Source organism: Apium graveolens, chromosome 11, assembly GCF_009905375.1.
Source record: "Apium graveolens cultivar Ventura chromosome 11, ASM990537v1, whole genome shotgun sequence".
In the NCBI taxonomy this organism is placed as follows: domain Eukaryota; kingdom Viridiplantae; phylum Streptophyta; class Magnoliopsida; order Apiales; family Apiaceae; genus Apium; species Apium graveolens.
The window spans coordinates 194,032,480-194,050,046 of record NC_133657.1 but is presented as its reverse complement, the minus strand read 5'-3'; the positions used below and the strand labels follow the sequence as shown (position 1 = coordinate 194,050,046).

At 31.9% G+C, this 17,567-nt stretch overlaps 2 protein-coding genes across 2 annotated transcripts; both read left to right on the top strand.

The window, feature by feature from the left end:
- The first annotated feature begins 9,837 nt into the window (after window positions 1–9,837).
- Window positions 9,838–14,557, top strand: LOC141696388 (mitogen-activated protein kinase 18-like). The gene is made up of 8 exons (XM_074500535.1): window positions 9,838–9,940; window positions 10,034–10,050; window positions 10,167–10,267; window positions 11,305–11,389; window positions 12,497–12,905; window positions 13,099–13,226; window positions 13,349–13,408; window positions 13,976–14,557. Exons 1-8 carry the CDS (start codon window positions 9,838–9,840, stop codon window positions 14,162–14,164), a joined length of 1,092 nt encoding a protein of 363 aa, XP_074356636.1. The 3' UTR covers window positions 14,165–14,557.
- Window positions 14,558–14,613: 56 nt separating this feature from the next.
- LOC141696387 (aconitate hydratase, cytoplasmic-like) lies at window positions 14,614–16,281 on the top strand. Its single transcript, XM_074500534.1, has 5 exons — window positions 14,614–14,710; window positions 14,800–14,942; window positions 15,065–15,224; window positions 15,309–15,384; window positions 15,704–16,281. The coding sequence occupies exons 1-3, from the start codon at window positions 14,614–14,616 to the stop codon at window positions 15,182–15,184; spliced, it is 360 nt and encodes a 119-aa protein (XP_074356635.1). The 3' UTR covers window positions 15,185–15,224; window positions 15,309–15,384; window positions 15,704–16,281.
- The last annotated feature ends 1,286 nt before the right edge of the window (window positions 16,282–17,567 follow it).

Sequence of the window (17,567 nt, the reverse complement as noted above, 5' to 3'; positions counted from 1 at the left end):
TGATAATGAAACAACTCCACTTTCTTTACAAAATTTAACACAATGTAAACCATAATGATTTTGTACAAACTATACAAATATATATATAGTCTCCCATAAAAAATGTCTGTATTTTTCCTTCCCTTTAAAAAAACTCCTAAGTTCCGATTTTTGAATTAGGGTTGTCATCAACATGGTGATAAATAGGGTTGTCAATGAACCAAACTCTTAAGTATTCATGTTTCAACTGCTTAGAAATATATTGAACTCGAGCTCGAACTCGAACTTTTATCGAGTCAAATTTTTGTTCGTATATTGACTCATTAAGAAAAAGGTTATTCGAACATGTTCTCAAACAACTCATGAACTATGATTCAAAGACCAACTCGTGATTATTTTTTATGAACTTTTGTTCACAAATGGCTCACTTTATGAATTCGTTCTTATGATTCCTGATTTTTGTACGAGTTTCACTTATTTTCTTTTTTATAAAAAATAAATACAAATATCAAATCATAATTTTGAAAACCTTACACACCAGACAAAAAAATTTGAGTGTTTAATATTCATATTTTGATTATAGTTTGATCTAGATAAGAACAAATGAACACATGCTAAATTAAATAATTATATATATTTATCATCTAGCATGTGTTATAATTTAACTATCAAATATAAAAAAATATAAATTTAGTTAAAAATAGATGGATTAAATAAATTGATAAATTTATTTTAAGATAAATATTTATACAATTATTCACAAAATTATGTGTCAAACGTGTGTTTATAACGTGTTTACGAGTATACATAACTAGCAATAATATATTTACTCACGAGTTATATCAACTAGCGTGTTCCCGAACATTACTCATGAACTTGTTCACGAATTATATTAACGAACTTGTTCGCGAACATAGTAATCGAACTTGTTTGCGAACATAGTAATTGAACTTGTTCGTGAACTTTCAACCCGAATGTGTTGTGCTCAAGTTCAACCCATTTACAAACCGAACCTTAAAACTATGTTCATGTTCTACTCGTTTATGATCGAACCGAAATAGAGCCAAACTTTTTTTGAATCAGACACCGAACTGTTTGTGAGCGTATCCACTCATTTATAGCCTTAGTGATAAACAACTTACTAATCCTTTTCAATTTTTATAATTATTTTGGGTATATTTAGTATTGCTCTGCAACAACAAGTTTTCATTCAAAAATAGTTAAAAAAATTATTTAATAAAATTCATATCCTATTTCTCTAAAAAGATTTTTGACCTAAAAATTGCTTTTGAGAATTTTTCCGTCTATGAGATTTTCTATTTGTGAGAGTTACTTGTTTAGTACATTAGGGTAATTGCTATCAGAAGTTCAAGACAATTTTTTGATTTTGTCAGGGTTAGAGAAATATGTTAACGTTAAGATACGAGACACGATTCGTAAATCTAATTTTTATATTTTAAAATTTTAGGAGAACTGATAACTAATATGGTATCAGAATTTAGGATGTGGGGAAGATTAAAGTTCGACATTATGTTATTTCATTATTCTAAAAAATTATTAAAAATATTATTATTACATTTTGGTGGGATCCAAATAAATGGGACAAGATCTTCGGTCTATCCAGCGCGATCGATCCACATCTATATCCGGATAATTGAAAAATGTGTACTATGATGGGTCCATAATGCAATAAGATCCCACCTAGTAATTGACTAAACTCTATGGCCATAAAGGGGAAGAAACACCTAGTGATCTAGTGAGGTATGATTTTGTAGAAAAAATGATAATACTTAAATTATGAATAAAAATACAACAAGTTGATCGAGTCGAGCAAATATGAGATGAATAAAATCGTTAGTATTCAAGCATAAACCATCAAATAACAGGTTAAAAATGATGTAATTACAAGTATCAACTTGTTAATAACATGTTGGTGGTTAAATTCTAGTCCTTCTTTGTAGCAGGTTAATAGTTCAACAATTGATATGTGCGTATGTAATTAATTAATCGAAAAAAGTTAACACTTCATTATTATCCATTTGAACTATCGATCTTAAATGCAATATCAGATAAATATTTATCACTCAATCAAAATCAACACTCATAGAACAAACACCTTCTCAGCATGGAGAGCAAACATCACTAATATCTCTTTCTATATATTAAAGGAGGACTAGGAGCAAATTGAGCCAATAAAATGGTTGCGTAGTTACGATTTTACCCTTATATATTGAAAGTTTACAAAAATGAGACTCTTTAATCAGTTGTGCTAAAATAAGATAAATATTCGAGAAATTATTTCGGTATATATAAGGCCCGTGCCTCGCATAGGTTTTTATGCTAGTTATGAAATAGAAGTACAACCAAAATTTAGATCTAAAAACTGATATCATGATAATAAATATTCGATACATTCCCAATACTAGTAATCTTCACTTAAATCGAAGATGAAAAATCCAAAATTACAATGATTTAGATCTAACAAAACAAAATAAACAAATAAGATAAGTAGAAATCCTTCCCAAAAAGGAGATCACAAAGGGAAAAGAAATAAAATTAATTAGTAAATTTGGTATCCTTCATCGAAGAAATCAGTAAAAGTCATATTGGTTATATTGATAAGAGGAGAGGTAGAGAGCTAACTTTCTAGAAAGACTATGGTTTTAGCCTTTTAGGGTTTATATGTGCATACTTTGTGCCTACTCCCAATCTAGAAAAATGTAACACCTACGTATCAAATAACTCCAAAACATATTAACATGTTTTAATTCAAAAAATTAATATTAACGCACATGGATTTTTTACCTTTATTATTTAACCGAAATTCTATATTTAAAATATCTTTTTAGACATTTGGAATTATTCAAATATATATAATCCTTAACACACTAACAGAAATATAGACATTACTTAAAAGAGGTAAATAATAAAATAATTTTACTAATCGTTTACTTTTTGTATCTTCGCTTGATTTGCGTTACTTAATTAGGCCCCTAAACCCCTATAAATGTCATCTCTTTCATCTCACATTCATCAATTCTGCTTTTCTGGAAGCTCATTTCATTAAAATTCTTGGGTTTTATTTTAATATTCCTCATCATTTGTCTTGTTTTTTTATTTCCAACAACTTCAAAATTAGTTCATGTTCGTGCTCACCACTCCGTGAAAGTAGTTCTTTCACCTGCCATCCAACCACAGCTTGTAGGGAACAAACTCTTTTTTTTTTATCTACGATAACTTTAGAATTAGCTCATGTTCATGATTACCACTCCCTAGAGGTAATTCTTTCATCTGCGCTCCAACAATAGCTTGCAGAGCACAGACACTTGGTTGTCCAATTTTATTCACAATCTCCTGTACAGGCACAATCATTTAGTCAGCTCTAATGATTCAGAAAAACTTAATTGGGAATTAACACGGTTCAAAAAAGACTAAAATTTGACTTGAATTGTCACAATATGCCCCGGGCTTTCAAAAAATCTATTAAATAAATTAAAAAGTTAGTTTAATATATCCATAGTCTTTAATTTATCAGCTTTATTTCAGTGGTATAGACAAATTAACAGTTAGTATCCTCCATAACTAACAAATATTTTTCTTTACAAAACCTTAGAATATGCAGAATTTGAAAAATTGTGCCTTACGGGATCAAATTATAATTTATTATATATATATATATATATATGGTTGAGTTCCATGAATAACACTTTAACTGGAGAACACTTCATTTTTTATATATTTTTTTATCACTTATTCAAAATACACGCGTTATATGTTATTGAAAACAAAATTTTGTATATAAAAACAAATATGAGAAATTTTTTACATAACATATACATATGTTATGAACAAATTACACAACATACTATACTTTTGTATTTAGTGTTCTATAATAATTAACCCTATATATATAGGGTCTTACTCTATTGAGAACTTTTTTTTGGTGAGATGTGAGATCTAATCTCAACCACACAAATTTAAATTTATTTATAATCTAGACCACTCATTTTAAATCTCATCATCATCTCCAACCATCACATCTTCCATCGTCTTCTTTCTACTTACCACCCACCACCTCCTCCAATCACCGGCAACCACCATTTTCGGCCACCACCAATTTCGGCGACTTCCAGAAAATCACCACTGTCAAACATAAAATCACCACCGTCAAAATATAAAATCACCACTGGAAACATAAAAATCACCACATCCGGCCACCAGCAAACAAAAAATCACCACCGAAACAAAAAAAATTACCACAGCTGGTCACTGCCTCTACCCACCAGATCCGGCCACCAACTCCGTTCATCAACTACAATCACCAATACTATAACAAAAATCACTAAATTTATTACAAAATACTACAATTAAATTATAATCACCACATCGCCACCACCATTATACCACCACCATCATCTACATACACCCCCAATTATTTAAGGACCATTAACTAAAACCAAAATCACTACAAAATATACATTATTCTAGGATCTATTACCTAAATCAAGAATCGCAACAATATAATCACACTAGATTTGATATTGGCAACTAAGCGGTATCGTTGACCGGGCGGCGGAGGTTGATGATGTTTGGGAGGCAGAGGTTGGACGGGTGCGTAGAGATAGAGGTGGGGGATGATGGAAATGGATGACGGAGTTGTGTGTGTATGGTTATATGGATATATGTGTGTGTGTGTGAGAGAGAGAGGCGAAGAGAGATGAGTGAGAGGAGGGAGAAGAGAGAAGACATGAGAGAGAAGGTAGAGAAGAGTTGAACAAAGGGACTGTTGGACAGTGAGGTTGGTTGATGGGTGGGGCTGAGGAATTAAAATAATATTTAAAATAGTAACCGGATGGATAAGATTTAATTTAAATGTAAAAAATTTGTGGTTGAGATTAGATCTCAAATCTCACTTTAAGATTGGTTCTTATTTGAACAATTCCCTATATATATGAGTTATGGAGACCACTTTTTTTTGGAGTCTTTGGAGACCACTTATGTACCGCAAGTTAAATATTGCATAAAAATATTGCAAAATCTTATTTTGCGAATCATACTCTACAAATATCCTTATTTTATTTAAAATCATGAATATCATATATGCACTGCATATAAAACATTACAAAAATATTTTATTCTGCAAAATATGTTAAGTTTGCAGAACATACAAATTTTACTTATTAAACTTAAATGATCTTCAACAATTTTAATGAATTAGTGATACATGTAAAACATACTTTATAAAATAAAGTATTTTATAGTGTTTTGATTGCAGAACATATATGGTCTCCAAGGTCTCCGATGAAAATGTGGTCTCCATAGAACTTTCCTATATATATATATGGAGTTGCTCAAATGAGAATTCATCTTAAAATGAGATATGAGATCTAATATCAACCCTCCATTTTATAACATTTTTTTTTATTTTTCTTTTAATCTCAACCATATGTCTCTTCCTCTCACTTATTCACTCAATTTCTTTAATCCATTTCTCAATCGATACCCCACTCCATCCACACCCGCCATCTCCACAGCTGCTCCACCACCTCCCGCCGGACTCTCTCTCTCTCTCTCTCTCTCTCTCTCTCTCTCTCTCTCTCTCTCTCTCTCTCTCTCTCTCTATCTCACCCCCTTCTCCCCATCACTATTCTTTATCACCCATGTACCTCTGTCTCTTTCTTTGTGCAATCCCACTACCGAGTTGCCTCCAACACCACCTCTGGTCCTTGATTTTCCGACTCCTGTTCATTTATTTTTAATGATTTTTCGACAATTAGCATATATTCAGCTTCTACAAATTCAATTATTTTTTATCGATTGATGGATCTGCTTTAGCTTCGCCGATTCCATTCCCGGTTTGTTCCGTCAATAAATTTTAATAAAATTTGGTGTTTCTCAATTTTTATTGATTACTTTTCATTTTATGGTGATTTTGGGTTGTAGTTGGTGATTCGTTACATATTGATGATCTGTAGATGGTAGTGTTGGTGGTGATGTCGTAGTGATTGTGTTGTGGTATTGTAGTGGTAGTAGTGGTGTTGTTTCGTTGACATTTACGATGATAGTGGTGATACAGGCATGTAACCAGGTGATTTTTGTTATGAATTTGATGGTCGGAGTTATAAATGGAACCGATGGCTAGATCTGGTGGCCGAATACTATAGCAGGATGCGGAGATTTTACTATTTGTTGGTGATTTTTAGGGAGCAGGTGGTGATATTTCATTTTCCAGTGTTGTTTTTGGTTTGACGGTGGTGATTTTATTTTTGACGATAGTGATTTTTCGGTAGTCGCCAGAGTTGGTAGTGGCCGGAAACGGTGAACTCCGGAGGTGATGGTGGTTAATGGGTTGTTGAATTAGATAAAAGATAATAAATATTAAAATTAAATATTAAATGAATGGTGAAGATCAATATGATGTATTTAAATGAGTGGATATGATTAGATCTCATATCTCACAATAATAGGCTTCTCACTAGAGTAAGACCCTATATATATATATATATATATATCGGGATAAAGGTTGAATTTTTGCATTTTAAATTTTTTCTAATAAATTTTTAACATACAAAAAATTTATTTCCCAAAATTCAGTAGGGCCAGTTGCCCCCACTATTAATACACTGGTTACGACCATGTTTATATTAAATATGCATTTAAATATTTATTATTAAATATAGTTTACGAAAACTGGTTTGATGACCGTATGCTTTATTCGAAGAGCCGTAGTTTAACAGAGCTAACATATGTGTAATACAAATCATTTGAGCTGAGTGATGCCTAATTTCATGTAAATAAATAAAATCAGTCACATCATAACCAGATTTAACCAATTACCGATGAGAAACCTTGGTGGGTTAAAAAAATTGAGCGAAAACCACTAATTGGTAGATCAATTCAAATATCACACATGAACCACATATACCACATATAGGTGACCTTTATACTATGTAAAGGCCGAGGCAACACGTCCATCGTCCCCAAAAATATTTTTAAGTTTTCTACTGTGTATTTTATAAAAAAAATGTAGTCTCCCCATTTTTTAATATATTTATGATATAAAATATTTAATAGGACACAAAATTATTCATAGCTTCTAGCTTAAGCACTAAAATTAAGAATTGTGAGACTTCGTCAAAATAGAATAATAGAATATTCGGAGAAGTAAACCCATACATATTTCATCTCGTATTATCTCCATTATTTTTTCTAAACATAAAAAGTGACGTAACAGGTATATGAAGTAATGTGCAACTTTTACAAATAAATTATAATATGAATGACATATATTTTGCACCCCCAAAATTTGTTTTTAGTTTCGTCCATAATTCACGACTGAAATTAATCGAATTTTAGATCAAGTACATATCTCCATAATCACGATAGATATTTTAACGTTTGTTTTTTTATATAATTTTAAAATCATGTTTGTAGGTCATATCCTAAATACTAGGTATAGCCTTTTGCAATCAAAAAATTACGAGAATGTGGCATTTCTCCAAACGGTCATCTCAATCAAAAATTACGAGAAGGTGGCGTTTTACCAAATCACCATCCCAACCTCTTATAAAAACTAAAAAAATATTAAGCGAAGTAAAGAAAACTTTGAAGGAGGTTGGGAGGATGAAATATATTCGGACGCTCTATACAGCTCTTGTTAAAGGCCCCGGACTCGAAGAAGAGAACATATTTGCCAAAAAGTTATTTTCGGAGGCCGGAGTAACATATCATTTTATTGCCAAATACCCATCAAAATGTTATATAACATTGTACCAGATTTACCTTTATCTAATTGTTGAGGAATATAAATATATATGTAGAATGATTCTCTAGCGTCTCAAACAGTAACACTGCATATTCTACAAAACCTGAAGGAAACTGTGTCAGGTATTAGTTTCCTATTTCTGTAATAAAACAGAATGATCGCTCCATGTATACTTTTATTTTTGGTTAATGTCCATTTCATTTCTCATACTTGTGAGTGTCTTCATAAATAACCCTAACATTTTGACAAAAATAATCTGTGTTATACGCCATTGGACTACCAAATGTCTAATTGATAAGTACTGCTGCTCTCACAATCTTAGTGTTATGTTAAAAGCAGGGCTCAATATGCATGTTACATTCACACCAGTCCTGTGGGGAGAGTGTCAATAAGAAATACATCAATTATCAAATGCATAAGTTCACTCTTTATTATAGATTGACTTGCCGAAACTTAAAAAATACATGTTTCTTATTTATTCTAAAAATTAACCCATTTATGTGTTTTTTTGTTGGGGAGATATAAAATCTCGAATATAACTTGTATCCAGATACAAAATAAAGTAGAAAGAAGTTTTCTTCATCTAATAAAATTTATCATCTAATCGAAGTTCATGCATGATGGGTGCAAAAACTTAGACAATAGCGTGTTAAAGTCTGACGAGATAACACCGGGAAACATGATTAAGCCTGATCACTTATCTGTGGTGGATGAACGAGCTGCAAAAACTTCAATTTTCAAGTTACTACTAAAATAGTCCAAATAAAGCTTTCACTTAGAATGTCATTTTACTATAGAAAGTAAATTTAACGTTATATAAAATCTAATCAAAATCCTTTGGTTAGATACCTTAAATCTTTTTTTTTATTATCAAATTTGATGAAAGTTTAGCGATATATAAATATCACATTTAATTACTTATATGAATGTGCATTTATATTTCTATAATAATCATCTTTTCTGTAAAATTTATAGTTTCATTTACTTAAGTAATGTTGATATTATTAATACAAATTTTAAAAGGTTTATAAACTTGTTTTACCTAATTTTACGGTTGATTAAAAAAAATTATGGATTTATTCGAAATAGTCATGTTATACTTAATATTATCAAACAAACGAAAATAAACTTAAAGAATGATATATCTCATCTATTTAAATATAAAATCTCTTAAAGGCACAAAGATACCTCTTTAAGGTACTATTCATATACCTCTCCAAGACAAAATAATTTATAATAATTCATTAATTTTGAATGATTGTTACTGATTTTAATTGTACGTGGATTTTAACGGAATTTTTGAATAAATTTTTGAATGATTGTTGTTGATTTTAACTGATTTTAATTGTACGCGGATTTTAGCGGAATTTTTGAATAAATCTAGTAGAGTCTTGCTGATTTAAGTAGTGATTTCTATAAATCCATATCAATCTCTTGGATTTTGGTAATATTTCTGAAACCTTAAAATACACTAACAAATTCATCAAAATCTATAATTTTATAAAAAAGAAAAATCTATGTACTTTTAAATAACTTCAGATTTTAATGGATTTTTTAAAATCAAAATTTAATACCACTAGATTTTAATGATTTTTTTAAAATTAAATTTAATTCCATTGTTTCAATCCATATTGAATATCATCCAATTTTACTGGATTTTATAGAATCCAAATTAAATACGTAGAATTTTCAAAATACAGCCATCTTCTTTACGTGACTTGGAAAACCCCTATAAATATCTCTCTCTCGTCTCTCTCGATTATCATTGCTGATTCTTTCCTAGCTTATTTTCATTTCAACCGGTACATCTCTCTCTCTCTCTCTCGTATAAATCATACACACAGATGTTGTCTCGATTACTTCATTTTAGGTTATGTGTGATTACTTAAATGACTGTTTAGAAATTTTAATTAAATTTGTTGCAAGTGTTTCTTTACTTTGTGATGTATTGGTTGCCATAGTTAGAGTTTATGAAATTATGATGTAATGATTGAATTGTGTTTGATAAGTTGAGTAATATATAAATGAGTGTATTGAAACGATGTTTAGCTAGGTAGTCGAGATGAATGAGAAGAAGACTATCGATTTCGACAATGGATGGGAAATTATTCAGAAAGGGATCACTAAGTTTAAGAAGATTCTCGAAGATTAAACCGAGCCTCAGCTTAACATTGAGGACTATACGAAGCTTTACAGGTCTGTTTTGTCGATACCTACTTGGTTTATTTAAGTGTTTGTTAATTTGTCAATGGAAATGAACTGATGTGTTATTGTTTTGGGTGTGTACAGTATTGTCTATGGAATGTGTATGTTGAACCCTCCACATGATTATTCTGGACAGCTGTATGACAAGTACGGTGTTCGAGGAGCACATAACTTCAACTGTAAGACTAATTAGCTTGATAATACTCATTTGTTGTAGGTAAAGTGCTTGTGTTTTTTTAACTATAGAGTTGGAGTTTATCTGTTTTATGGGAAGCTAAGTTTATCTATAGAAGTGCATGTTTGTAACCATAATGCAATGTATTTGTTGTCGGTCAGAAGTTGTTACACAATCATTATTTTAGAGATTAAGTTATTTCTCTTTTGAAATCAGTACTGTACAAGAAACATTGAATTTGCAGTTTAATACCAAATCAATAGGCTCATGTAGCTAAGGTTTCCTTGACCTGTCCTGTTTTTGTTGAGTGATCCGTAATGCAATTAATTGAATACAAACTTTTATAAAATTCTTGACTTATTGAGGAATCTGAAATTGGATAGAATGTTGTAACAGAACTTCAAAGAGTTGTAATACACTAATGTTAAAATATTATCTACTTTTTGCTTAAATGTGACTCGCTGCATCCGTGTCCAATTTTGGATGCATTTTTATGAATCCTAAATATTCTAGTCATAAGAACCCGACACTTGGATACACACTCATGTTGCACACCCATTCCTCAAACTACTAGAAATAGTGCATACGACATCACCCATTTAACATCAGTTAGAAATGTCACCGATGTTAAACATAATTTTAACATCGGCCGCTTCAAAACCGATGTTAAAGGTGTTGTAAGATATCAGTATCTTAACCAACTGATGTCTATAATCATTTTAAAAAAATAAAATAAAAAGGTCTGCTTCTTTCTTTCCCCGTTTAATACATCAAAAAAATGCCCCCCCATAACCAAAAATTTTATTCTCAGTTTCCCTCCATAACCAAAACCTTTTCCCCCTCTCTGTCTCTCTCATTCTCTCTTCTCTCTCTCTCATCTCTTTCTTTTTTCTCTCTCTCTTCTCTCTTCTCTCTTCTCTCTTCTCTCTCATCTCTCAGTATCTCTTTTCTCACTCATCTCTCACTGCCTCTCTTCTCACTCACTCTCTTTGACCTAAAACCCCTATTTTGTACAAACCTAATTATATGAATTAAACTCGATTAATTCATAAATATAGCTCTATTGGTGCTAAAGAGGCTTAAAAGAAGTGTGGACTACTCGATTAGTGTGATAAAAGTATGTTTCTTTTGAATTTATTTTCAAATTTTATGTTTTGATTTTAATCGAGTTTGTTTACAGACCGACAAAGTTACAAGGTCGTTTTGTAATTGGACCTCTTTTGCTTTGTGATATGGCTCATATTAGTGCCCTCGTTGCTGCTCAGGTATTATTTTTATTTTTCTTTGTGTTTATTATATGGACTTAGATATGAAGTTTTGTTAAATGTCGATACCGGAATTACGATGTGATCAATAGCGAGGGTACGTTCAAAATTTTAGACTGATGTTTTGTTACATTAAAGGCACGTGGATAGTGTTCTTTGAAAAATGCTTGGTTTTGAGATTGTAGATGTTTATTTGCATATTTCAATTATAATGTGTGGTAGTTCTTGAGAGGACATGATATTAAGGGTTATTGTATCTTGAGTCTGTTCTTAATTCTTGCAAGGTGTAGCATTCTGCAAGGACAAAGGTCTGGTGTCACCAAAATTGCAATTTGCATCCATGCGTGACATTATGTCTAGACCCATTAAGAGGCCTCATAGGCCAAGTAAGTATTCATCTTTCAAAACTCAAGTTTTCTTAAACTCATAGTTCCCAAATTTCGGTCTTGCTTATGAGCACCAGTTATCTAATTTTTGATAACTTGATTCCACAATGTGGGTGTTATTTGCCAACTTCGGCCACAATTTTTTTTAACTTCGGTTCTTGCTTGAATTCTTGGTCTTTCATTCTCTGTATTTTCTTGACCTGCAGCTTTTTTTAATCATGCAGCGAGATCATCCCAACAGGGTAACTCTCTCTCTCTCTCTCACTCTCTATCTCTCTCTCTGACTGTCCCTCTCTGTCTCTCTCTCTCTCTCCCAGAATCAGCAATTTTCATCTTCTGTTTGTTATATATGAAAGTTGCATTTATTTTTGTGAAAAATTAACAAATGAAAGTTGCATTTATATTTGTGATCCTGTTACTGAAATAATGCTTTACAAGCTTACTTTATAGTAACTGGAATTTCTTCGATACTAGCTTACTCATCAAGTTCTGCACTTGTTTAATAGCAGCTGTAAAATATTTTGCAGAATTCAATAGCAATTAATTTGTATGACGTCCCATGTATTATCCATATAATTGGAGATATATGTGTAAAATTACTAACTTCTCGAGGCTTGCATATGTGTGGTTATGGCTTTTCACTTTATAACCTTCAATTGGTAAATTTTCTAATTGTAATTATATGAGAGTTCTTATCTAATGTATAATTATGATGTTGCAGCAGGTGAAAACATATGACAATTTCATTGGGTGTGGTGATGCCAATCGATACAAATATCTGAAGTATACTGGACAGGGAAGCTATGGAATTATTAATTCTGCTATTGATGCATATACTAATGAAAAGGTGGTGATAAAGAAAATATCATATGTTTTTAGGGATGTTCCTCGAGCTGTTAAGGTTTTAAGGGAGATTAAGTTGTTAAGGCTATTACAGCATCCAAATATTGTTGAAATTAAGAGCATCTTAATCCCACCCTCAAGTGACACCTTCAAAGACATATTTGTGTTTTTCGAGTATATGAACTCAGATCTTCGTAAATTTATTGCATCCATTGATAATTTGACAGCAAAGGACTATAAATCTTTTATGTTTCAGATCCTACATGCAGTGAAGTTTATGCATGCAGGTAAATGATGATTAGGCAATTGATGTATGTTTCAATTTTCTTGTGCAAGAGTTTTGTATTTCAACTTGTCTAGAGCTTATATTGTTAATTTGATCTTGTGTTGGATAAACCCTGAAAAAGTCCTTGGAGGGAAGCCAAGGGGGATATATGCCTACTTTGTATGTTAAATCTAATTATTTTTGTTTGGTTTCAGCTAATGTGTACCATCTAGACCTTAAATCGGGAAATATATTAGCAAACTGTAATGGCTTGATTAAAGTATGTGATTTTAGACTGTCTAGAGTTGCCTTTAGTGAGCCATCAAAAGAATGGCACCACACTGTCAGTCTTTTATATCGTGCACACGTTAATTATAATTTTTGACATATTATTTTCCTTCAATATATCAGAAATAATCTAAAACTCTAGTAAAGTCCTATCTTCTTACATGGTATAAATTGCAGGGTTATATTGGTACAAGATCGTATAGGGCTCCTGAGATTTGTGGATCAGAGTTATCTAAGGTATATTAGACATGCTATGTTCTACCTTTTCAAGCCCAATACAGTTTATGCGGCTCTCTGCAGTTTATGCAACTGTGTTTTGCTTGATGTATTAGCATTATTATATATATTGTATTGGTACTAAGTTGTTCTAGCTCAGGTTTTTAGTTGAATACAATTGTATTATACAAAGCTTTATAGAGATCTAGAGGATGATGATTTATTTATTTGATTAGAAGTATGTAATGGAAGTAAAGAATCATGCACATTTGGTTATATTACCCTAACATATTATGATCATGTATGAGAGTCTTTACTCTGTTCTCAGATTTTTTTTGAACCTAAAGAACTGTAGTTATTAACTAACTATTCATTGATAAATTATATATTTCTGTATGTATATTTCTAGTAGTTCGATAACAGGATTTAACATAATCAACCAGTCAATTTTATCTTCTTCTCCGAAATAGAATGAACATGAAAGGTGGTAATAGTCATTGTAAATAGAATTTGAAGTGTTCAATTACTTGCTGTTGTTATGTTGTTTCCGTAATATTGTCTTATTTTCTTAATACAATCCATTCGTAGTATCCATATGCTATTGATATCTGGAGCATTGGCTGCATTTTTGCTGAGATTATGACGGGAAAGCCATTGTTTCCATGGAAAACTCTTGCATCACATCTAGATTTGATCACTAACCTTGTTGGAACACCGTCAGCCGACACCATACCTGGGGTGCAGTGCATACTTCTGTGGAAACAAGTTTTGATATGATGTTCGATATTTTTTGGTAAATACCTCCAGAATTTGATGCATGCCGTACTTTTCACTTAATTATTAATACCCCAAATCTTTTCTTCATCCTTGTGATTAAGAACTTACAGTAACATTATGTTATGATTTATATTTTATCTTGGTAAATGTAATATCTCCAATGCCTGTAGCTGAAATCCTGGAAGAAAATTATAACATTTATTTTATTGTCATCAAGTTCAACTGCATTTTATCTGCAGGCAGCTACTCCACTACTAGAAATAGTATCTACGACACTGATGTCGAAGATATTATTAAAATGATTTCTGAACGTACAAATATTATTAAGAGGATGATGTGTTTTTCAAAGGAATTACTCATTAATTTTGTTCTTGTTTTTTTAAACCTAATATAACAAAGAATTCAGCCAAATATGTTCTACTGCTCGATCTTCTATTCAGCCAATGAACATGGTTCGCAATGGTGTCACAGCTACTGACTTGGTCCTAACAGTGACACAAATACTGAGGAAGCATGGTGTTGTTGAGGAATTTATGGAGTTCTATGGTAATTAAAATCAAAAACTGAAGTAGTCGATTTCTGTATTCTTGTGGCCTTGATTAAACATAAAGTTTAATGTGCACTTACATTCTCAGGGGATGGAATGAGCAAGCTATCATTAGCTGACAGGGCAATTATTGAAAATATGTCTCCTAAATACGAGGCAACAATGGGGTTCTTCCCTGTAGATCATGTCACTTTAAAATATCTTAAATTAACTGGAAGAAGCGATGATACTGTAAGTATTTTGTCATTGTATTTTGTATCACAATGCCAATGGTATAATAGGACTTTGAATGATATTGTTTTGTAATCTACATATTTGAGAATATTCTGATTGTAAGTTTCTATACAAAATAGGTGGCAATGATTGAAGCATACCCGCGTGCTAATAAAATGTTTGTGGACTATGATGAGGTAAGGTTCTGTATCATACTAATGCTGCAACAAATTTTAAGTTCAATTGGTTTATTGTTCTAGATCTTGAAGAAGTGGAACCTTGTATTTCTGGTCCAAGAAGGTATGTCATATACCAGTTGTTGTTCTATAATATTAGCATCTATATATTTTGAGCCAGTAATGTATTGATTGTAAAACTTCACAGGCCTGACGATCGGGTACCTTTAAAGGATATGAAGGCTGATTGGCATTCTCGTCTCGATAACAAAGTTGAATTTAAGGTGAGTCTTTAAACAATCAATATCACTTTCATTTTTTTACTAACCATGACAAATCCCTGTTTGGTACTCTTGAGACTATTTCTTTCCCATGCAACTCTTCATGGAAAATTGCCCATTTATGTGTTTGTCGAAATTAGACTAGACATTAAAATATTTTTAACTACTCTATTACTCCTAAAACCTGATCAAGTTTTAATAATTACGGGTGAAATCTAAAAATCTATTCGCTTGTAGTATCATTCTCTTTGGTTGTCTTTTGTTAACATCTGCAATAGGTATCTTTAGTTTACATTTCCTCTAACTTGTGTTTACAATGCAGGGTTTTGTTGTACCAAAAGAGGCATAAAAAAAAGTTGCTACATTCTCATTCCATGGACAGCCAGCTGAACTTAAGCATGGAAGCGTTGTAATTGCCGCTATCACAAGTTGCACAAATACATCAAATCCTAGTGTAATGCTTGGAGCAGCCCTTGTTGCAATAAAAGGCTTGTGAATTAGGTTTACATGTCAGTTGTTGGATAACTTATGTACAGTTGGAGATGCACTTGGTGAAGAGTGCTAGTCTAATGTGTTGGAACTTAATATTATAATAATAGTGGCTCAATTGTATCTTCAAATAGTTGCTCAAACCGTATTATGATTCGGCATGTCAAACCATGGGTAAAAAGTAATTCTGCTCCAGGTTCTGGAGTTGTCACCGAGTATTTCCTCAAAAGGTACTGCTAGGCAGCTACTCTCTTCAAGCTCAGCATGGACACTGATGCTCAAGAATCACTTAAAGTTTGTAAAAGTGTATAGATTTTCTTAATATTTGTATCATGTTTTTAATAATCGAATATGGAGATGCATATGGATGGGTGGATTGGACTTTGGCTGTAAATATATGGATGTTGGTTGTTTGTTGGACGTCGGAATGGTTAGATGTTGGTTGTCAGAGAATGTGGTTGGATTTTGGTTGTATACTGGGAAGTTTATTTAGTATATTTTTGGTTGTTTGTTGGATGTTGATTTAATATTTTTTTTTGCTTTTGTCTAGGTTTATGCATAAATGCACATGCTTATTTTTTTAAAAAAAGAACTCAAATATCCGTTCTTGTTATAAAACTGATGTGAAGGAACTGAAAATACATCACCTGCTTAAATTAAAAACGATGTCTAAACTAACAAAACAAGTCAAATTATAGGAATGAAAACGATGTCTAAAATGTTAAAACACATCGCTTTGTGCAAGTATATAAAAGTAAATCAAAAGAAAACTTATGTCTTCCAGAACAATGTACATCAGTTTAACTCACGCAACCGATGTTAAAGTAGAAGTTTCACATCGCTTCCTCAAGTAAAACTTATAAGTTATGTTTAACGTCGGTTGAGTAAAATAAACCGATGTAAAATACAGAGTAAGATATCATTTTTCTTAAGAATCTGATGTCTATCAGTTAAAAATTCTTCCCTGTTATATGTTTATAGTACTTTTTAACCTCCTAAATACCATTTTTCACAATCTAGTTTTAACATGTTATTAAAAAAGGGCTAATTATACATAAGTTTGCTAAGAAAACCGATATCTATGTACATATTTAACATCGGCTAAAAACCGATGTCAAAGACCCATACCTTTATCTACATATGCGAAGACATCGGTTTGAAAAAAAAAGACATCGGCTTATAACCGATGTCTAAAGACCTTTTTCTAGTAGTGTCAGTCCGGGTAACATAGAAATTACCTCTTCATGGAGGTAAATATAACTTGAGGAGGTTGTCTTTGAATGAATTTTTATTCTTCCATGCGCCTATGCTGCAATTTCAATTGTATTATATGACTTCCTTTTCAGTTTAAAGGATCACGCCTTTGTATTTCTTGATCATTTTTTTCACAACTGTAGTGGCCAGTGCCTAACCTGGAGGTTACATATTGGCATTTATTTATATACCTCAATTTAAAGTATTGGACTCTGATTCAGGTACTGCCTTCTTTGCTAGAGCAGCATGGTGAGTGTATTTTGAGAGAGCTTGTGAATAGTTGGACAGTCTATAAAGTCATGATCAGGTGGATTTCTCGATCCTTTCGCTACCTTGATAGGCACTTCATTGCGCTGAGGTCTCTTCCTACCCTTAATGATGTTGCACTCAATTGCTTCCCCGATCTGGTAACTTTTAGTTTTGCTCTCCTATTTTCAATCGTT

Bases quoted from the DNA above. Each gene is read 5' to 3' on its own strand.
- LOC141696388 (XM_074500535.1), top strand. From the start codon at position 9,838: ATGGATGGGAAATTATTCAGAAAGGGATCACTAAGTTTAAGAAGATTC. The intron at 11,390-12,496 runs GTATTATTTTTA...ATGATGTTGCAG, and splicing joins GTGCCCTCGTTGCTGCTCAG to CAGGTGAAAACATATGACAA. The intron at 13,409-13,975 runs GTATATTAGACA...ATCCATTCGTAG, and splicing joins GTGGATCAGAGTTATCTAAG to TATCCATATGCTATTGATAT.
- LOC141696387 (XM_074500534.1), top strand. From the start codon at position 14,614: ATGGTTCGCAATGGTGTCACAGCTACTGACTTGGTCCTAACAGTGACA. The intron at 14,711-14,799 runs GTAATTAAAATC...TTACATTCTCAG, and splicing joins GGAATTTATGGAGTTCTATG to GGGATGGAATGAGCAAGCTA. The intron at 14,943-15,064 runs GTAAGTATTTTG...TATACAAAATAG, and splicing joins CTGGAAGAAGCGATGATACT to GTGGCAATGATTGAAGCATA.